Source organism: Hordeum vulgare, chromosome 4H (assembly GCF_904849725.1).
Source record: "Hordeum vulgare subsp. vulgare chromosome 4H, MorexV3_pseudomolecules_assembly, whole genome shotgun sequence".
NCBI lineage: Eukaryota > Viridiplantae > Streptophyta > Magnoliopsida > Poales > Poaceae > Hordeum > Hordeum vulgare.
In genome coordinates, this window is record NC_058521.1 from 533707898 (window position 1) to 533727066 (window position 19169).

The following is a 19169-nucleotide window of genomic DNA, read 5'->3' on the forward strand; positions in this document are numbered from 1 at the left end:
TAAGGGAAATGATGCTACACACAAGGTTAGACGAAGAGCGTATCTCAGAACTTCTGATAAGCTTTGCTTCAATGTATTCACAGCTTCAAAACGTGTTTTAGCTCGATCGAAGAGGAAAGCCAAACAAAAAAGTTAGGTATTCCCCGTGTTGCATAAATTTAGCCGGACCCTCCATCTAGCCTCAGAAAGTGAGGTTTCTTTGAGAACCCAAAACACCAACGGCGAAAACAACATCATAACACACATGATAGAGCATCAGATGGGAACTTGAGGGGTCGCCATCAGCGTTTCGTGCAAATGTCTCCCCTCGGAGATCGACCTTGAACATGCATTGAGCAGGCGATCACACTCATACACATCGCAGTACATAGGATCCTATGGATGGATTTACACGATCGACGACCATACGTGATGCGCACCGATGGACAAGTCTCAGCCGTACCATGCTGTATCCTCACAGTTCTCCACCAAATTAAACGCGCACATGTCGGGTCGTCAAATTACTGAAGTCGGTCTGCCACGATTTATTCGACGATACGTAGGTACATACATTACATAGGCGCCCTAGCTTCACCGATAGATGCATGGTACCGATCACAAGCCGGCCGGGTAGTCGTACTCGTACAAAACACAACAGGAGGGTAGCAAAGGCGCAATTGGATGGATCGACGGATGTGCCACTGCTCCCACCATCGCGTCGCCTCGCCCGATTTCAATTGGATGGATCGATCACTGGATCGGAAGTGGCTAGGCGATGGAGGGGTTAGTAGGAGGAGCAGGCCGGGCGGGGTGTGACAGTTCGTTCCTCCTTTCCCTTGAGACGCACTACACCACCGCGCTGCTAGCTTGTATGCGCGCGCGGCAGCGGCTCAGCAGCCAGCGCGTATCGTGTATCTTGCTTGTCTCGGGCAACTTTATGGGTATCCGTCTATCGATGCGCGGTACTGGGTCCCGCCCCCTCCCCGCCCGCATTATTGCGAGAGTAGAAACCCTACCACATCTTCTCCAGGCCGGAGACCTCTCTACACACACACACTCACTCGCCTCGCCCCCCTCCTCCATCTTCTACTTCTTCTTCTACCTCCCACCCTCCTCCCCTCCACTTCCTCGTCTCGTGTTGGCTCTTCGCGCGCGCCCAAGCTCGCTCTTGATCTCTCCCACCGACGCCGGCCACCCACCGCTGGACGACCCGTCGTCCGTTAGCTAGCGAGCATGCAGAGCATGGATTTGGTGTCGCCGTCCGAGCACCTCTGCTACGTGCGCTGCACGTACTGCAACACCGTGCTCGCGGTAAACTCCTCGAGAAACCGGAGCTGTTGAGCCACCTACTGGCAACTGGCTAGTGGGAGCTTTGCGATGATCATGGATTTTGTTTTGTCCTTGCATTTTTTTTTTATGTGCTAGCTTACTCGCAAGGAAGCTGGACAAAGGGCCAGATCGGTCCTGCTTCTTGCTAGCTCTCCCTGATTGGAGGAGCAGACACTCACTAGTATTATTGTTCATGCGACATGATTGATGTGTCCTGCGTGCATCTCTTTTTCTATGCAGTTGTTTCTCGTTGGTTCCTGATGCATTTGTCCTGCTGACGATAGCTAGTGTGTCATGTTCCATCCTGTTACCTCCATTAGGTCTTTGGTGGTTCCCAGCCTTCCATTCATTTTTCTCCTCTTCTTTCTTGTAACATGCATGAGATTTGACATGCCTCCCAATTTAGAATGTTCTATCCTCTTCCTTCCTTCCTCTTTGGCATGCACCTCTGTTTCTGATTTCTTGCACAAATTAATAAGGGCATTCACAGTTTATGGCATTGTGTGATTGATCTTGTGTTTTCTGGGTAGCTGCAGGTTGGGGTTCCATGCAAGAGGCTGATGGACACGGTGACTGTGAAATGCGGCCACTGCAACAACCTCTCCTTTCTCAGCCCACGGCCGCCGCCCATGGTGCAGCCCCTCTCTCCAAATGACCACCACCACCCCATGGGGCCATTTCAGGTCTCGCTCTCGTCCCCCGTCCCCTCTCCGCCCATTTGTTTGCATCAAGTTTAATTTGGGGATTATCTTCTTGCTTTTCTCTTTCTAAAGAGATATGGTATACTTGTTATGAGGAGAGAGAAGGTGAGGACGAACGGTGCAGGATAAGAAGCTGCACTAACGGGGAAAAAAAAGTAAAACTCCCAAAGAAGTAAATCGTAGTAAATCGTGGCGCATGGTGTGCAGGATTTCCTCATGAAATATGGTCATCTCTTGCTTTTCTTTCAGTTTGCGCCAGTGTTGCCTTTTCTTTGCTATCTTTGTTCTCTCTCTCTCTCTCTCTCTCTCTCTCTCTCTCTCTCTCTATCTCTCTCTATCTCTCTCTCTCTCTCTCTCAGCTGCTCAAAAGTACTATTTGCAAGGCAAGATTAGACAACGCTGGACAACAAAAGATTTCTTTTGCTCATATGTGGCCTGGGAAACATCTGACTACTGCAAAAGCTGGTTGATGTTTTTTAAGGCAGCAGCATGCAGAAGCTAGCTAGCTAGCTAGCAGCAGCTCTCCTGTGGCATTCATGTTTTTTTTTGCGGGGCATTCATGATTCTTCTATGTCCTAACTCGTATTTTGAAAACAGATGCATTAATTCATTACTAGTTTTGATGGCTCGTGAAGATCTCGAAATGTTTTCTAGGAAATATAGATGTTATCATCCTCAATCCTACATGTCAACCATTTTGAGATCTTGATTCTGATGTGGACACATATTTCTGGCTGTTAGGGGTGCACTGACTGCAGGAGGAACCAGCCGCTGCCACCGCTGGCCTCGCCGACATCAAGTGATGCCAGCCCTAGAGCTCCCTTTGTTGTCAAGCGTAAGTGGAAGAAACTACATCACCACTTCCTTCTCTTCTCCCTTCTTTTCTTTCTACTCTTCCTCTTGCATGCTGCTGGAGCAAGATTTACTTTTTTTAATTTTGTTTTCGATTCAGGAACAAACAAATTAGATGAACAAAAGATCCGATAAAGAAAGTAAGATCTTTGTTTCTGATCAGTATTTCTTTTTCATTGTAGCCCCGGAGAAGAAACACCGCCTCCCATCTGCCTACAATCGCTTCATGAGGTGAGAAGGCGTTTCTATATTTTCCTTTTAGGCTGTTCAAATGCATCATTACATGCCTAATACTATTAATACACGTGACATGTAATTTATGTTGTCTGGTATATTATTTTTGTTTGAGGGTTTACTGTTCTTGTGTAACTGAATTGATTGCATATATATACAAAAAAAATGAGTTTTATCATGGGATCCACGGACCCATTTAAGTCATCACAAGTTAGGAGTTTCCTTGTAAATGTGGATAGGACAGTGGTAGAATATATTGAATCCAACATATAGGTAGTGGGTAATAACTTATTAATGAGTCGTTTCCAGTGGTCAACCACGTACAAATCCTTATGTACGGAAACCTATAGCTAACTAGAACATAGTACAGAGATCTTATTTTGTTTACACAGTATAGGTGTGTTTTTATGACTTCAGATTTTGATGCAATATTATGTGCAGACCATATTTACCGTATAATGACTTTATTTAACTACTCTAACTTCCTACCTCGATATGATATGTGTGTGTTCCTTATCTGGCTTTAGTAATTAGTATTGGTGCTAGCCACATACAAAATATATTGTTACAAAAATATAATCTTGCCTCGCCATTTTGGAAACAAGGTAAGCTAACCTCAAGCAGGCATTTAATTATTAGGCGAATTTTTCTAAACAAAAAAATTAACATGAATAATTGGCTTCAATTTAGTTTTCATGGATATTTCTATCAAATTTAAATCATATTATATATTAAATCAGTCGGTTAACTGTAAGAAGTAACACGTTTTACTTATCATCGAGCCAAACAATGCATGCCACACAATTAGACTATCAGGGAGTCGTCCAATATAAAGTAAAGGATATTAGTGTAACAATCCATGTTTCATATTTCCAGTGGGTTGTTACCTAGGTACCCAATAATTTCCTCAAATCCTTGTTCTTTGGCTGAAACATAAAATCATACTGAAATTATTGTCCATTTAACACAAGAGAAGTGACATATATTTGAAGTTTTGCACAGTCTTTTTATGCTACTAGTTTACCCTTAAGGAATCATATGCTACTGGACTTACCATTAATGAATAGAGTTGGAAGTGGCATATGTCCAACTAACCATTAATAAAATAGGTTGATAGGGCACATGGAAGAAAATGCACCATCCTAGTTCCATATTGCTGCGCCTCGAGGTCAGTTTTAATTAGAACTCCTATTCTAATCCCACAATTGCTATAACTTAGCAACTAGCTTGACTAACAAAAGTGATAGGTCGATCGTTCACAATACTGCTTGCAGAGAGAGTGCTAGGACATAGCAGGACAAAAATTAAAACGCATGCATGACACAAATAAGCAGTCATAAAGTAATAAAGATATGTAGAGATATGGTATGACATACCACGTATACCTGCAACAACATTAATATAATTTTGAAATCCACAGTAATAAAGTTATGTTAAATTTGCCATGACAGGGAGGAAATACAGCGTATCAAAGCTGCGAAGCCAGACACCCCTCACAGAGAAGCCTTCAGCATGGCTGCTAAGAACGTAGGATCGATACATCCATTCACCGCGCGCCTACATGCTGTTCAGCTTCTCCTCCTGTTAAATTAGTTACTGAAATCTCTAAAACACTCCCATTGATCGCGGATATGTACATACATATGCAGTGGGCGAAGTGCGACCCTCGCTGCTCATCGACTGTCTCTACATCCAACAGCGCCTCGGAGCCCAGAATAGTAGTGCCCGGTCCTCAGGTAATATTCACCAGTTAAATATATGTGTGCTAATATTAGTTCAAAAATATGATCGATACTGAATGTTTATCTGCATGCAATATACATGGGGGACGTAGCTGCAGGAGAGGGCAACTGAGCAAGTCGTTGAGAGTTTCGACATCTTCAAGCAGATGGAGCGCAGCGCCTAAGGCATCATAAGCATAATGCGATTAATTAGTACCGCTACCGCATGCATTGATCACTTATCAGCTAGCTCATCATCATCATCCGTCGCTATGCATATATATGATGCATGCGCGTTTCTTTAATTTGCGTTTGGTTACTTCGTTGTTGCTGCTGCTGCTGTGTCGTTAAGTTGATGGTGTTGTCTGTTATATTTGTTGTTGGAGCGTACGTACGCACCCTTTAATTATGGACAGCTGCTACCTTATAATATTTTTCATCGCAATTGCTCTTGGCTGTATATCATGCATGGGTTTACAGGTAATTGATTTGCATAAGATGCATGGACCTAGTTATATGTATTTGTGGTACCTTTTCCGGCCTTCTTTATTATGTACTACTAGCCTTTAATACTAATATATACTTTATGAATAAGTCAAAACTTATAAAACATCATATTTCGAACGACTTTTCATGATAAATAATTTTACTAGTTGCACCAAAACAAGCTAAGATAGTACCCTCTCCGTCCCAAGTTATTTGTCCTACAAATGGATGAAAATGGATAGAACTAAATTTGTCCAGATACATCCATTTCTACAACAAGTAATTCAGAACGGAGGTAGTACTAATTAGTTGTCAAAGCTAGTGTTTCAGTTTCTAAAATATCATTTGTTTTGGAAAGGAGCTGCTACCTTTTTAACTAATTGCAAGCCACATTTGTTTTCTAATTTCTACTGTAGACATACTGGTATGGATAACTCTGTATACAGACTTTTGAAATAACTCTCATTGTCAGTGATTAGATCCCAAAATTTACTTGTCATAGCTAGGGTGGTACTTAACTTGGGCCATTTGGGCATACGATGAACAACAGAACTAGTACGTGATTCTTGCTGAACTAATTATGTCATGCAAAGATCAGACAGGACCATTTCAGATGTTTGTACCCATCTTTGCATATTCTTCTGGAGCTACTATATCCTAGCTACTATCCCCACAGCCACAAAAGTATATTTCTATGTGTGTGTGTGGGGGGGGGGGGGGGGGGGTGTTTGTAGGCAAATGTATATTCCTCTCTGTTATGCATATAGTATCACTGTTCTTGGAACCACTATAGCCATATTGCATAATTAAACTGCATCCTTTCTTGGAGAATGTTGTCGGATTATATTTATATATCGGTTTGGCTATCCATCAGGTACCTGTTTTTTACTTCTCATCTCAGCTGATTCTACGCAAGTTTCTTTCTTTCTTTCTTCATGCGTGTGTGTGCCTATATGTGTTGTGTATGTTTATATTGTTCTTTTTAAAAAGGACTTAAGCATTATATTAAAAATTCAGATGTAGTAACGCGCACCTAAAAAATAAATCAATATACCACGAGGTCCTCGGTCCACTCAACGAAGACCACACTCGCCGGAGTGGGTTGTCTGTGTTTCTTTGTGTGTTGTGCATGTACTTCCTCGGTTTTTAAATATAAGTTATTTTAAATATTTCACTAGACGACTACACATAAAGTAAAATGAATGAATTTACACTTCAAAATATGTCTATACACATCCGTATATAGACTTTTAGTAAAACATTTTAAAAGACTTATACTTAGAAACGGGAAAAGTATGTTTGTATGCATTCGTGTCTGCTCACATGTATGCGCGTCTATGTGTGTCCGCATGCATGTTCATGCATGGGTGCGCATTCGTGTGTGCTTGCCGGGAGAGCTTACAACATTATCAAGATGCAACAATATTAATATATCAATTCGTTTTTTATTTTTAGTTTCCCATTTTTTGCAGATTTCTACTAAATTGTTGTTCTATGTGGTATTATACATCGGTCGCTCCGGTTCATATTAATTTAGCAAGTTTGTACTAAATCAATAACAATTAATATGGATCAGAGGAGTATTTTTTCAAGTTCAATCGATTTATTATTGTGTGCCTGCGCTTAATGCATGTTCTAGTGTGTGCTCAGGTCTGTGTGCGCCTATGTGTGTGCCTGTGTGCATGTCCATACATGCGCGTGCATCGGTGTGTACATTTGTCTGGTGTGCTTGCGAGGGAGAGGGTGAAAATATTATCAAGATGCATTTTATTTTGTGTGTGTCGAAAAAATAATTTTGTAACATAAGTGCTAAGTATAGTACCGGCATATATTTACTCAAGTTTTATGCAATCAATGTGTAAATCATAGTAAAATTGCATTTCTATATACTTAGATTTGATATTATATATGAAACAATGCAATATTTGTACCAGTTGTATGCAATTTTTTGGGTGTGGAGAATCCTTCGTAGCGAGTGGATTGTGGTTGCAACTCCTTCATATGAAATACCTAAGGGGTGCGCCACTCCTGGCAGGCTCTCATGCGGGAGGCTCTCACTTCTGGCATGCTATCGAGAAGATAAAAGATGAGATTCGCCTCGGCATCTCATTTAGTATTGGGAATGGCCAGGGGACCCAGTTCTGACTTGACCCATGGGTTGGGGATGAGCCACTCAGGGTGAAATTCCCCACCCTGTTCTCCATCTGCACCGGCCCCTTCGCTCCTAGTCTCGAACGCCTTCCGCCAGGCCCAATGGGACCTTAGCTACGTTAAGGCGAATATTCTGCCCGATTGAAACGGCCGAGTGGCAACGCCTGCTAGACACCTTGCCGCAGGGGCTACAGGAATACTCGGATTCAGTGGCCTGGCGTCTATCCCCTTTGGGGGAATTTTCGGTCAAGACGGCATACCACGCACTTTGTCGTGCGCCACCAACTCCTGGTTGTCACCACTATGGAAGGCTCTCATGCCGCTGAAGATAAAGATCTTTGTGTGGCAGCTTCTACGTAACCGACTCCCCTCGGGGACGGAAGGTGCGTAAGCGGCATGGACCAGGCAACAGTCTATGTCCGTTATGCTCTGTAGCGGCGACGACGGCCCACGTCATGTTCCCATGCACGGCGGCAACACTAGTAGAAAAAGGGGTTTCCGTTCCACCTCAATTTACACATTAGTGCCGGTTCCATTACGAACCGGGACTAATGTTAGCATTAGTCCCGGTTCGAACGGTAAGGGTGCGGTCGGTCATTAGTCCCGGTTCAAAAGGGACCTTTAGTCTCGGTTCGTGTCTCGAACCGGGACTAAAAGGGTTTGGAGGCTTTAGTCATGATTCGTGTCTTGAACCGGGACTAAAGGGTAGACCTTTAGTCCCGGTTCGAGACATGAACCGGGACTAAAGGGATTTTGTATTTTTATTTTTTCCTGTTTTTAAATTTTATTTCTGTTTGTAGCTTCTATTTTAAATTGCTTATATCTTTTAGGATATTTAATTTTTTTTGAGTGATTCTTTTTGCATTAGATTAAAATTTTGTCTAGTTTCTGTTTGTGCAATTAGTTTTTAAATTAGAATTTGTTCAAATTTGCTTCAAACCCAAATTGTGAATAACTTGAGTTTACAAATAGTTTTTAATTTAATTCTTTTTTCTCCTAGTCATCTGTTAGATTGTTATCACAGTAAGATTTATTTGGTTATTTTTAGAATAATTTAAATTTGGATTTTAATTAAAACAATATTGTTTTGCTTATATAGTTGTTTTAGTCATTTAATTGTTGTTTTTTATTATTTTTAGTTAGTACTTTCTGTAGATTTTAACATGTTATAGTATGGTGCATATTGAATGCATAAAAAGTCTGGAATTAAAATCATTTTAATAAAATGCCTTTGTAGCAGATGGGTTTTCGTCTGAAACCTTGATACTTCGAAGGATGATCCAGTTTGTACACGAAATGCATCCAGTTTTTATCGTAACTCTCTCAACTTTTTAGCACATGCCATGTGGGTGAAACTATGATATCATGCCAACTTTCAACCTTTTCAGAGTTCATTTGTAGTGCTTTTCAATTTCAGGGTCAATTAGCTCAAAAAAATAAGTAAATATCTTGCTAGCAGATGGGTTTTCGTCCGGAACCGTGATACTTCGAAGGAGATGGTCCAGTTTGTACACGAAGTGCATCCAGTTTTTGTCGTAACCCTCTCAACTTTTTAGCACAAGCTATGTGAATGAAATGATGATACCATGCCAAGTTTCAACATTTTCAGAGTTCATTATAGTTCTTTTCAATTTCAGGGTCATTTAGCTCAACATAGCAAATAAAGTTAGAAAGGGTTAACTCTGGCTTGGTTAACCTTAGTTGTGATTCTGGCGGGTACGGTGCTAGCAAATGTAGTCGACGGGTATGATTGGACTCTTGGCTAAAGGGGGATTTTGAAATTTTCAAACTCTACCCTCCCTGGACCGTCTTTTTTAGTTTTGTAGAAAATAAAAAAATGCTAAAATCTTCAAAAAATAAAATCCTTTCAGATGTAGTTAGGTTTTAGTGCCTATTTGGTATACAAATTTTGAGATATGAATTTTGACCTTTTTTCAAAAAAGGGAAAAAATGTAAAACGGCCATAACTTTTGCATACGACGTCAAAAAAAAAGTTTAATATATCAAAAAAAACTAGAGAAAATTGGGAATCGATTTCACCGGGGCTTGCCCGGTGAAGTTTTCTCAGATGCTCAAAATTTCAAATGTAAAAAAAGTTATGGCAAAAAGAAGTTTTTTCCACAAAAATAAGAAAAAAATAATTTTATTTAAAATCTCTAGGTTGTTTTCATTGAAATTCACTATTATTATTACTTATTTTGTTTATTTTAATAATTGTTTGAATTCAAAAAATTAAATCATGTGACATGACATCAAACCCTAGGTTGTTTAGGATTGATAGCTTACTATTGTCAGGAGAACAACAAGTGCAGACTTGGCAACTAGGGGCGAGGATGGGTGATTAGAGATTAAATTGTCAAATAAATCAAAGATTTTAAAATTGAAATAAAACATAAACACGTGGAGCACCTTTAGTCCCGGCTTGGAACAGGGCCGGGACTAAAGGTTAGGCCTTTAGTCCCGCCTCTTTGGTCCCGGTTGGTGAACCGGAACTAAAGCCCCTTACGGGCCGGGACTATAGGCCCTGTCCCCACTAGTGCAAGGAACATGTTGGAATTCATACGGGAGGGCCCCGAGTGGGAGGCCCACGAACTCGCAGAATTTCTACACCGCAGGGCCAACTAAACTCGTCGCCGCTGCCGTCTATTTTGACTCATCTTTGCCGCGATGGCGTGGACCCTTTGGACTACACGCAATAAGATGGTGATAGAGAGGATTTTTCACAGGCCCGCGTCTGACTCCCTCTTCAAATTCCTTGCTTTTATGCAGCACTGGCATCCCCTATCTAGACAGAGGACGGAGCACGCGTGGAGGCCATGCTGGACGTGCTACAGTCTACGGCGCGGCGCCTTGCTTCGCCATAGGCGTTCGAGCCTATTGCCACTAGGTGGCTTTTTTCCTCATTCTTCTTATTTTCCTTTGGGCTGAGCTTGTGCCATGGCCCCGGCTTTCGCAATGAATGACTATGGACTGGTTGTATGGATCTTTGCTTTATCTATAAAGCGGGGCGAAAGCCTATTTTAAGGATAATACCAATGATTGTAATTCATTCTTACTTAAAAAAATTGTTTTTTGTTTTTGTCTTTGTATTTTTGTTTTGTATTTAACTTTTGTCCTTCTTGGTTTTAGTTTGTATTTTTAATTTTAGTTTCTTTTTGGCTTTTAGTTTAGTTTATCTTTTTATATTATTTTATTTCTAGTATTTTATGTGTATGTGGGGGGGGGGGGGGGGTTTATTATATACTGTTACTTCAATTTCAACCAACTTATTGTTGGTACTAGATGATGCCCTGCGCGTTGCTGCAGAAAACATATTAAACAGATGTATAAATAGGTGTTGAAAAACAAAAACTATTGTCAAAAGATATTATAATTGCTCTCATTTTAAATTTTAAGAACAATATTCATATGAAGCATTTGACAAAAGATGCGTAAAAAAGTGTGACATGATCTACATATATTTGCTTTAAAGTATATACCGCTTATGCCCATATCAAAAATTAGTGAAACAATGTGTAGATTAGTTCACACATTATAATTTATGACCACATGCATGATTTGATGATGTGGCATGGTTACATGAGAAAAAATAAGTACTTATGACTAAATGCATGACATGATGATGTGGCATGGTTGCAAGAAAAAATAGGTAGTGGGTTGCAACTATTTAAGAATAGAAGATGCATGCTTCATTCATGTTTTTGTGTGTGTGCACGCGTGTGCGCATCCATGCATTTCCTTCTGTGTGTACGCATGCGCCATTATAATTGGTATTCATGAGAGTATGTGTGTGAGAAAGAAGAGGGAGGGGAGATGTTGGATACGACACTATTAATATGAGATATAATTCATATTTAAAATGTGGAGTTGTTATGCTATCCGGATATAACATGGTTGTTTACATGTAGTTATATACAATATGTGTACAGATTATACCATTGTTTGAAATGCACTACTATATGTTTATTTTTCATATTATGGAATTGTGCAAGCTCTATAAAGTCTATGTGCAAGTTTTTCTCATAATTTATTAAGTTTCCTTTCTTTTAAAAAATTCCCTTCTTTAGGGTAACACCAAAATTCTTAATTCATTCAACCTTAGAAAAATAAATATTTCTGATTTTGTTGTAATGTATGACTTACTTACTGACAAGGAAAAATGGCTTACATAAAACAAACAAAAACACTTTTTTGTCTATTTTCTCATATATCCTAAAGTTTTTTTTCCTCTTTTGTTGTTCTTGTTGCTCAGTCGATTTTGGCCGTTGATTTTCTCATATATGCTAATTACCTATCATGCTTGCAAATTATTTCTAATCAAGTTGAAGCGGTACAATCACTAATGCCAACATAAGATGAGTTTAGCCTTGTACTTGTTGTAGCATCACCGGAAATGCAAAACTGAATGCACATCTCCAGGAAAACAAAAGTTGCATGCACGTTACATAGTGCTGGCAGGAAATGCTCCCGTCATTAGGAATTTGGCAGAATCTACAGGCAGCATGCGGACTTCCTGGGCAGTATGCTCTTTTGTCCTTTGGATCTTAATCTAAAGGTACAGAAAAACAAATGACTGAAACTTATATTAATTTCGGGCACATGATATATAGGTGCTCCCATTATTTATACCTTGGCGATCACTGATTACATGACAATTTTTTTTCTTCAGAAGTTATATAAAAACTCGCTCTAATTCAAAATAATTGAAGCTAGTATTGTCCTAATTGTGCCAAACCCTTAAGTTTGACTATGTTTATTGACAAATATGCTAATATCAACTACATCGAATAATATATTTATGATGCATGTCATGATTTTTTTAGAAGGAATGAGACTGATTTGGTGTTGTAGATGTTGATATTTTGTTTTAGACTTGCTCAAACTAGTTAAAGAAGTTTGACTTAGGACAAAGCAAGAACTTCAATTGATTTGGAACGAAGGGATTTCATCATATGGTTCGCAAGAAAGGGGGATTTCATCATATGCTTTAAAAAAAAGAAGGATTACCTCCGACCTCTGCATCAATATGATGCATCCAGCCACTTTATTAAAGAAAGCGATCAAATATTTTGCGTTTCCGAAAAATCTCTAAAGGAGCAGAAAAATAATCCAAAAAACAAAGGATGCCACAACCGGTTAACATAGGCCTAGATGCCTAACCATCTATCGTATCATTGGACCGTCATTCAAACCGGTTGTAGATATCCTGAGCTACCATCTCCCATGGGATAGACCCAGTAACCAAAGGCTTCCTGGTTTCAACAGGAGTGAGTAAGGACCATGTACGGATCAACGTCGATGCCCTATAAAGTGCGTGCAAAAAAATTATACGTGTCTGTCTCTTAAAAGTCATGTCATTCCTGCAGTTCCATATAGCCTAAAGTAATGCACATACTCCTATATGAATATGTCTAGCAATAATTATGTCCACTCCAATTAGCCACGTCCCAGACAACGTTTCAATGCTATCTGGAGGTATGATATTAAAGGCTATTCGAAGTGTTTGCCATAAAAATTTTGTTAGCGGACAATGGAGAAAAAGGTGTTTGGTAGTTTCATCATGGTCACAAAAGCTACATCAATTACTTCCCTCCCAATTGCACTTTGCCAAATTATCCTTAGTGAGAATCACCTCCTTGCGAAAAAACCACATGAAGACTTTGATTCATAAGGGTACTTTGACCTTCCAGATATGAATTTGGAGATTGGTGTTGTGTCAATAAGGTTCAGATACATCGATTTCATTGTAAAGATGCCATTAGTTGTTAGCTTCCAATGAAGCCTATCGGACATCCATGAGTCTACTCACTAAGTGTAACCAAGCCTCCAATCAATGACCTATTAAAGCTCACCGGAATTGAATATTTAGAGGATTAGACTCTGATATTGTGGCGACATACGCCTTTCCAGAATCTTACATTGCACAATATTATAGAGAGATGGATATTGTATGGCTAGAGGCGTCTCCCCCAACCACGTATCCTCCCAGAATCTTGTGCGCTATCCATTTTCAGTGATAAATTTAGCTCTATGAAAAAGGTTGTTTTCATTTTTCTCAAGCCTTTTCAGAATGGTGAATCATTGGGTCTGACTATTACCTGGGCCAAAGTTTTAGGTTGTAAGTATTTATTACGCAAAATTTATACCCACATACCTTTTGTATCCATATATAGACTGTACAGCCATTTACTGAGCGGACACTTGTTCTTTACCTCTAAATTCTCAACTCCTATACCTCCCTAGTCCTTGGCTCTACATATAATATCCCACATAGTAAGTGTGTATTTTCTCTTAACTTCATCACTCTGCCAGAAAAACTGGGACCGATAAAGTCTAACCTTTTGCATACCCCTATCGGTATCTCAAAGAAAGACACAAGGAACATAGGCATACTCGTAAGAACCGGGTTAATCAATATTTATCGTCCTCCATAAGACAAAAGCTTACCCTTCCAGCAACTTAGTTTTTCTCAAAACGATCCTCAATACACTTGCACACTTTGTTTGATAGCTTACGGTGGTGTATTGGTATGCTTAGATAACTGAATGGTAGGCTTCTCAATTCACATCTGAGCAATTATATATTTACCTATATATATATATATATATATATATATATATATATATATATATATATATATATATATATATATATATATATATATATATATATATATATATATATATATATATATATATATATATATATATATATATATATATATATATATATAGTTCATATTTGGCTCTCCCAAAACAAAACAATTCACTCTTGTGAAAATTAATTTTCAAGCCCAACAATTGTTAGAATAAGCAAAGTATAAGTTTCATGTTTCTGGCTTTTGCTATATCGTGTTCCATAAAGACAAGATAGTGGTATCTGCGTATTGTAAAATAGACACACCACCATCCACTAGATATGGTAGTAGTCCACCTACCTAGCCTTCCTCTTTAGCCCTTCCTATTAGAATTGCCAACATGTCCGCAACTACATTAAATAGGATAGGGGACATTGGGTTTCCCTCCCCAAGACCTTTGTGTGTTTAGAAGTAATGACCAATATCATCATTAACTTTAATTCCAACACTTACTTTTTGTACAAAGGATTCAACGTGTTTCCTCCATATCTCGTCAAATCCCTTCATACGTAAGGCTTGTTGTAAGAATGACCATTTAACTTTATCATAAGCTTTCTCGAAATCCGCTTTGAAGATAACTCCATCTAGTTTTTTTGAGTGAATTTCATGCAGAGTTTTCATGAAGGACAACCACACCCTCTAGTATGTTCCTGCACGACATGAAAGCCGTATGACTAGGTTGCACCACAACATGTGCAATCCGCGTCAATCTATTCGTCCCGACCTTTGTAAATATTTTGAAGCTCATATTAAGCAGGCAAATAAGCCGGAATTGTTCAATGCGAATCGCCCCTCCTTCTTTGGCAGCAACGTAACTGTCCCAAAGTTTAGGTGAAAAAATTGCAAGTGGCCATTAAACAAGTTCTGAAATATCGGAAGTAAGTCAATTTTAATAATGTGTCAATATTTCTTATAGAAGTCAGCCGAAAACCCATCCGAATCTGGTGATTTCATCATATGCTAGCTCAGGAATTTCCTTCCGTGGATCCTCTAACGATGAGTTAATTAATCTGTTTCTATCTATATGAACATATATATGCATGGTGTGGGGTCTCACAGTCTTTGGCTATAGCTAAGTGTCCCCTACATTACGTAATGTTTTCAAGACAAAACAAAAACAGTTTTTGGTTTCATTAATAAAGTATAACTAGGTTTACTAAACCGATCGATCTTAAGACAAGATCTAACTTAATGCAACCTTTGCTTCTAAATCGTACAAATGAATATAATTTGTTTAGGGTAAAAAAAGAATATAGTTGCAACCACATATTTTGGATTTTGACTACCGAACTAAATATAGAGATGGAAGAGTATATCGGCAGAGATAAGAGCATCTCTAGCAGACCCTGTATAATGACCTGACCCGCAAAATAACCATCAAAATACGGTTCGGGACGGAAAATGTTGCCAGACCAGACCCCGCAAACGAGTCTGGCCCGTAAAATATTTTGCGGGGCCCAGCAAAAGTTCGCCCTCAACCTTCAGATTCGCGGGGTGGGAGGCCGACTCGAGCTTGCCCCTTATCCACAACGAGATTATGCGTGAGGGAAATTTCCGAGCGACCGTTCCCCGCTCCCCCCTCCTCGGCAGCCATTGACCCGCCCACCGCGTGCTCCGGACCATCTTCCCCGCCATTCTTCGCTGCCATGGAAGCCTCCCAGCCGGCAGATCTCGTCAACGTGGAGGTCGCGCACGCACAATCCCGTCCGACGGATCTCGTTGCCGGCTATGTCGCCCCCGCCGTCGCCCAAGGCACCAACGCGCCTGCCCTCAAGCGGCAAGGCAACATTGTCGTGCAGGGCGGCATTCCGGTTGGCCCCGTCGGAAGGGAAGGCGCGTCGGGTGTCGCCGCTGCTGCACGATCTGCCTGGCCACCGGCGGGGAAGATGAGCAAGGTTTCGGGCATGAAGCGGAAGAAGGTTCCTACGAAGAAGCCTTCGTCCCCTCCCTCCGCCCGGCGAGACGTACCCCGACGGTGCCTTTCTACGGCGCTGCTTCCACCGCAGGCGAGGTGTTCGATGAAAGGGTCGGAAGGTATGCATCTTCACTCCCTTATTCTTGCTTTGATCTTTTACCATTGTGGTAGGTCGTGATGTGATGCCACTCAATGTAGCGGTGGTTCGAACAGTGTCGCTGCCGAGTTAGTGAACTTGTTGGACACCAACACCGTCAAAATCGATCAAGCCCTGATCGCTGGTTTCGACTACAATGAATTGGAGGGTCGCATGGATGACCACGGTGGTGGAGATGAAGTGGATGAGGTTGATGAGGGGACGTATCAGCAATCACAAGCAAAAAAAGCGTGAGCTCGAAGAACTACACGATCTTGGAAGATCAAATCTTGATCAAGGCTTGGAGTACGGTGTCTATGGATCCTTGCACGGGTGTGTCCTAAACCGCCAAGACGTATTGGCAAAGAATTGAAGATCAATACTTTCAATTCATGGCCAAGTATCCCAATAGGACAGCATGGACCTTTCGGTCACTCCAAGGTCGTTGGGACATGATCAAGCTGACTTGTAGCCATTGGGCAGCTTGCTTCGAACAAGTTCGCAATGCTCCTCCAAGTGGAACCTTGGAATCTGACTATGTGAGTTCGTTTTCACGTCCCAAGTTATGCACACCATTTGCATCATGTGAAACGGTTCCATCATTTGACTTTGTTTTAATTGTGTAGGAAAAAATTGCCCAACAATGGTACAAAGACAAGGAAGCTTTCGAAGGCAAAAAATTTAAACTAGAGCATTGTTGGGAAATGCTCAAAAACTTCGATAAGTGGAAGTTGATTGACAAAGAATCCCCACCGAAAAGAGGTTCACTTACGAAAATGGATGAAGATGAAGATGATGATGTCCCAAGAAACTTGAACAAGCTCGATGGTGACAAAAAGACAAAGGAGAAGATCAAAAGGGAACACGAAGCATCGACTTGCGGGACAAGATAGATTCCATGGTACAATCAAATGAGATGTTGCTAGCGAAGTATTTGGAGGCAAAGATAGAGTTGGCCGAGAAGAAGGCACGAGAGAAGCAAGAGAGGTGGAAATTGCTCAAGGACGTTGAGAAGAGAAGAGCACGTGCCGCTGAGAACAAAACCATGGCCAACCTTCTTGCCAAAGAGAATAGGATCATGACTTTGAACCGCAATGACATGGACAACATCAGCAAAGAATGGCATGATATAACAAGGAGAGAAATCTTGAAGAGAAGAATGCTTGCGTGTTACAATGGCGGTCATGTTTTCTCATCTGGAACCAGAACCAATATCACTGATGATTCCGGTGCCGGAGTAGGGACAAGTGCCGGAGTAGGAACAAGTGTCGGCGATGGATTCAGGGGAGTCGATGGAATCGGGGGCGGCGATCACCTCGATGGTGCGGAGTGAAGAGCGACAAGGATGCATGAAGTCCATTTACGTTTGTCTTTTAAATTATGCTTTTATTTCACGCGTGAACTATGTTTTATTGTTTAAATTCAAACTCATTTATGGAAATCGCTGTCAAATTCGAACTATGTTTTATTGGGAGGTTTTTCGGTTTGCGGGTCGATGCGGCGGCACCCGAGCAGACCATGCATTGCCGACCCGTATAAAAGCATCTTGTGCGAATATCCTTTTTACGGGTCCGTTTTGAGGGGTCTGGCTCTGTCTGCGTCTGCACCGGCCCGCAAATCCCGTTTTTCGTGAACCGTAAACGATTTTACAATCGGCTTTATACGGGACCTCCTAGAGATGCTGCAAATAGTAGACTGGCTGCTATAAGATTTCCATACAAAAACAAATGGGAGGAAATGACTAAGAAAGTAGCATTTCTATAAAGGAAGATGGTGAGAAATCTATACATTCTTCAAAAGAACATTTGGTAGTTGTGCATGCTGGCACGTTACAGCTACACCGTGGCTTGCTGTTATTTTCTCTTCGAACAACGGATGAAGCCGCATGCGTGTGCGCTGAGCTGCGTGAACACATAGGGCGAGTTCTTTTGCTGACTTTTAAAATAAGCTGAAATAAGCTATCCTTATTCAGTTTATTTTAAAAGCCCAATTAAATTTATTTATTTAGAACTTCATTAATTAATACTTGACTAATAGGTTTTAAAAAAATAGTTTAGCTTTTAAAATAAGTTGCTAATAAGCTGAATAGGAGCAGCTTATTCTAAAAGCTTAAAAAAAACCAAATAAACTAGCCCTTAGCCTTCGGCGTGCGTGCTTGGCTGATGGTCGCCTCGTGCGTACGCGCTGGGCTGCTCGCTGGCCGCCGGCTCACCAGCCCTTGGCTGTAACGTGCGACCGACTCGCGGGTGAGCATACACACAATTTGTTCGATAAAGTGATGCATGAAAGGAGAGAGAAATTGTGAGTTGAAAATAAGGGCTCTCATGGTTTTGGAGATAGAAAATGAGAGTCAAAACAGCCGCACTCAGATATTGTTCGGGTGTGTCGGCGGACATTTGAAGGATGGAATTAGGTGTGTGTGACTGTGGATGTTTTTACGTGTGCATCTTGTTGCAAAGCGCGGCTAGGTCCAGCTGCAAATCCTTTTTTTAGGCAAGTTCAGTTGTAAATCCTATATGACCCTTTTTGTGTACATTTGTCGAGCAATAGAGGAGACAAAGCGAGTGAGGCAAACGACTGCTCGGCCAGAAGGTTTAGCTTCAACATATCTTGATTTTGAAAACCTTTGAGATGGCTCCTGTCAGTTCAGGTTCTTTTTTGGGGTTCTTTTATTTTCAAAATGTTTCATCTTTTGACTAAATATTTAGAATTTTCAGAAAATGTTTAGAGCTTCAAATAAATGATCGCTTTTTAAAAAATGGTAGGGATGGACAAATAATGATCATGTTTACAAATATTGTTCAGAATTTTAAACAATGTTCTTGTTTTAAAATTTAGTCAAAATCCAAAAATAGTTCCAATTTTTTATATACAAATTTGAAAATATTTGTGTTTTCAGTAAAAAAAAAGGGAATTACAAAAAATGTCTCTGTTTTCAAACTATGTTCACTAATTTGAAAAAGTTTCTATTTCAAATATTGTTCGCGCATTTCTGAAAAAATGTTGAACTAGTATTAAAAAAATGTTG

General features: G+C 40.5%; 1 protein-coding gene across 6 annotated transcripts; it reads left to right on the top strand.

Annotated features, from left to right (window-relative positions):
* Positions 1-1010: 1010 nt before the first annotated feature.
* On the top strand, positions 1011-5276 carry LOC123449312 (protein DROOPING LEAF-like). Of its 6 annotated transcripts, none has more exons than XM_045126488.1 (7): positions 1011-1290; positions 1839-1991; positions 2751-2844; positions 3044-3092; positions 4547-4661; positions 4745-4831; positions 4936-5276. In XM_045126488.1, exons 1-7 carry the CDS (start codon positions 1213-1215, stop codon positions 4999-5001), a joined length of 642 nt encoding a protein of 213 aa, XP_044982423.1. In that variant the 5' UTR covers positions 1011-1212; the 3' UTR covers positions 5002-5276. The 6 variants fall into 6 exon arrangements, with proteins under 6 accessions (XP_044982423.1, XP_044982426.1, XP_044982421.1 ...); XM_045126491.1 differs by having other exon boundaries at positions 1018-1290; positions 4547-4622; XM_045126486.1 differs by having other exon boundaries at positions 1021-1290; positions 4930-5276.
* Positions 5277-19169: the final 13893 nt, after the last annotated feature.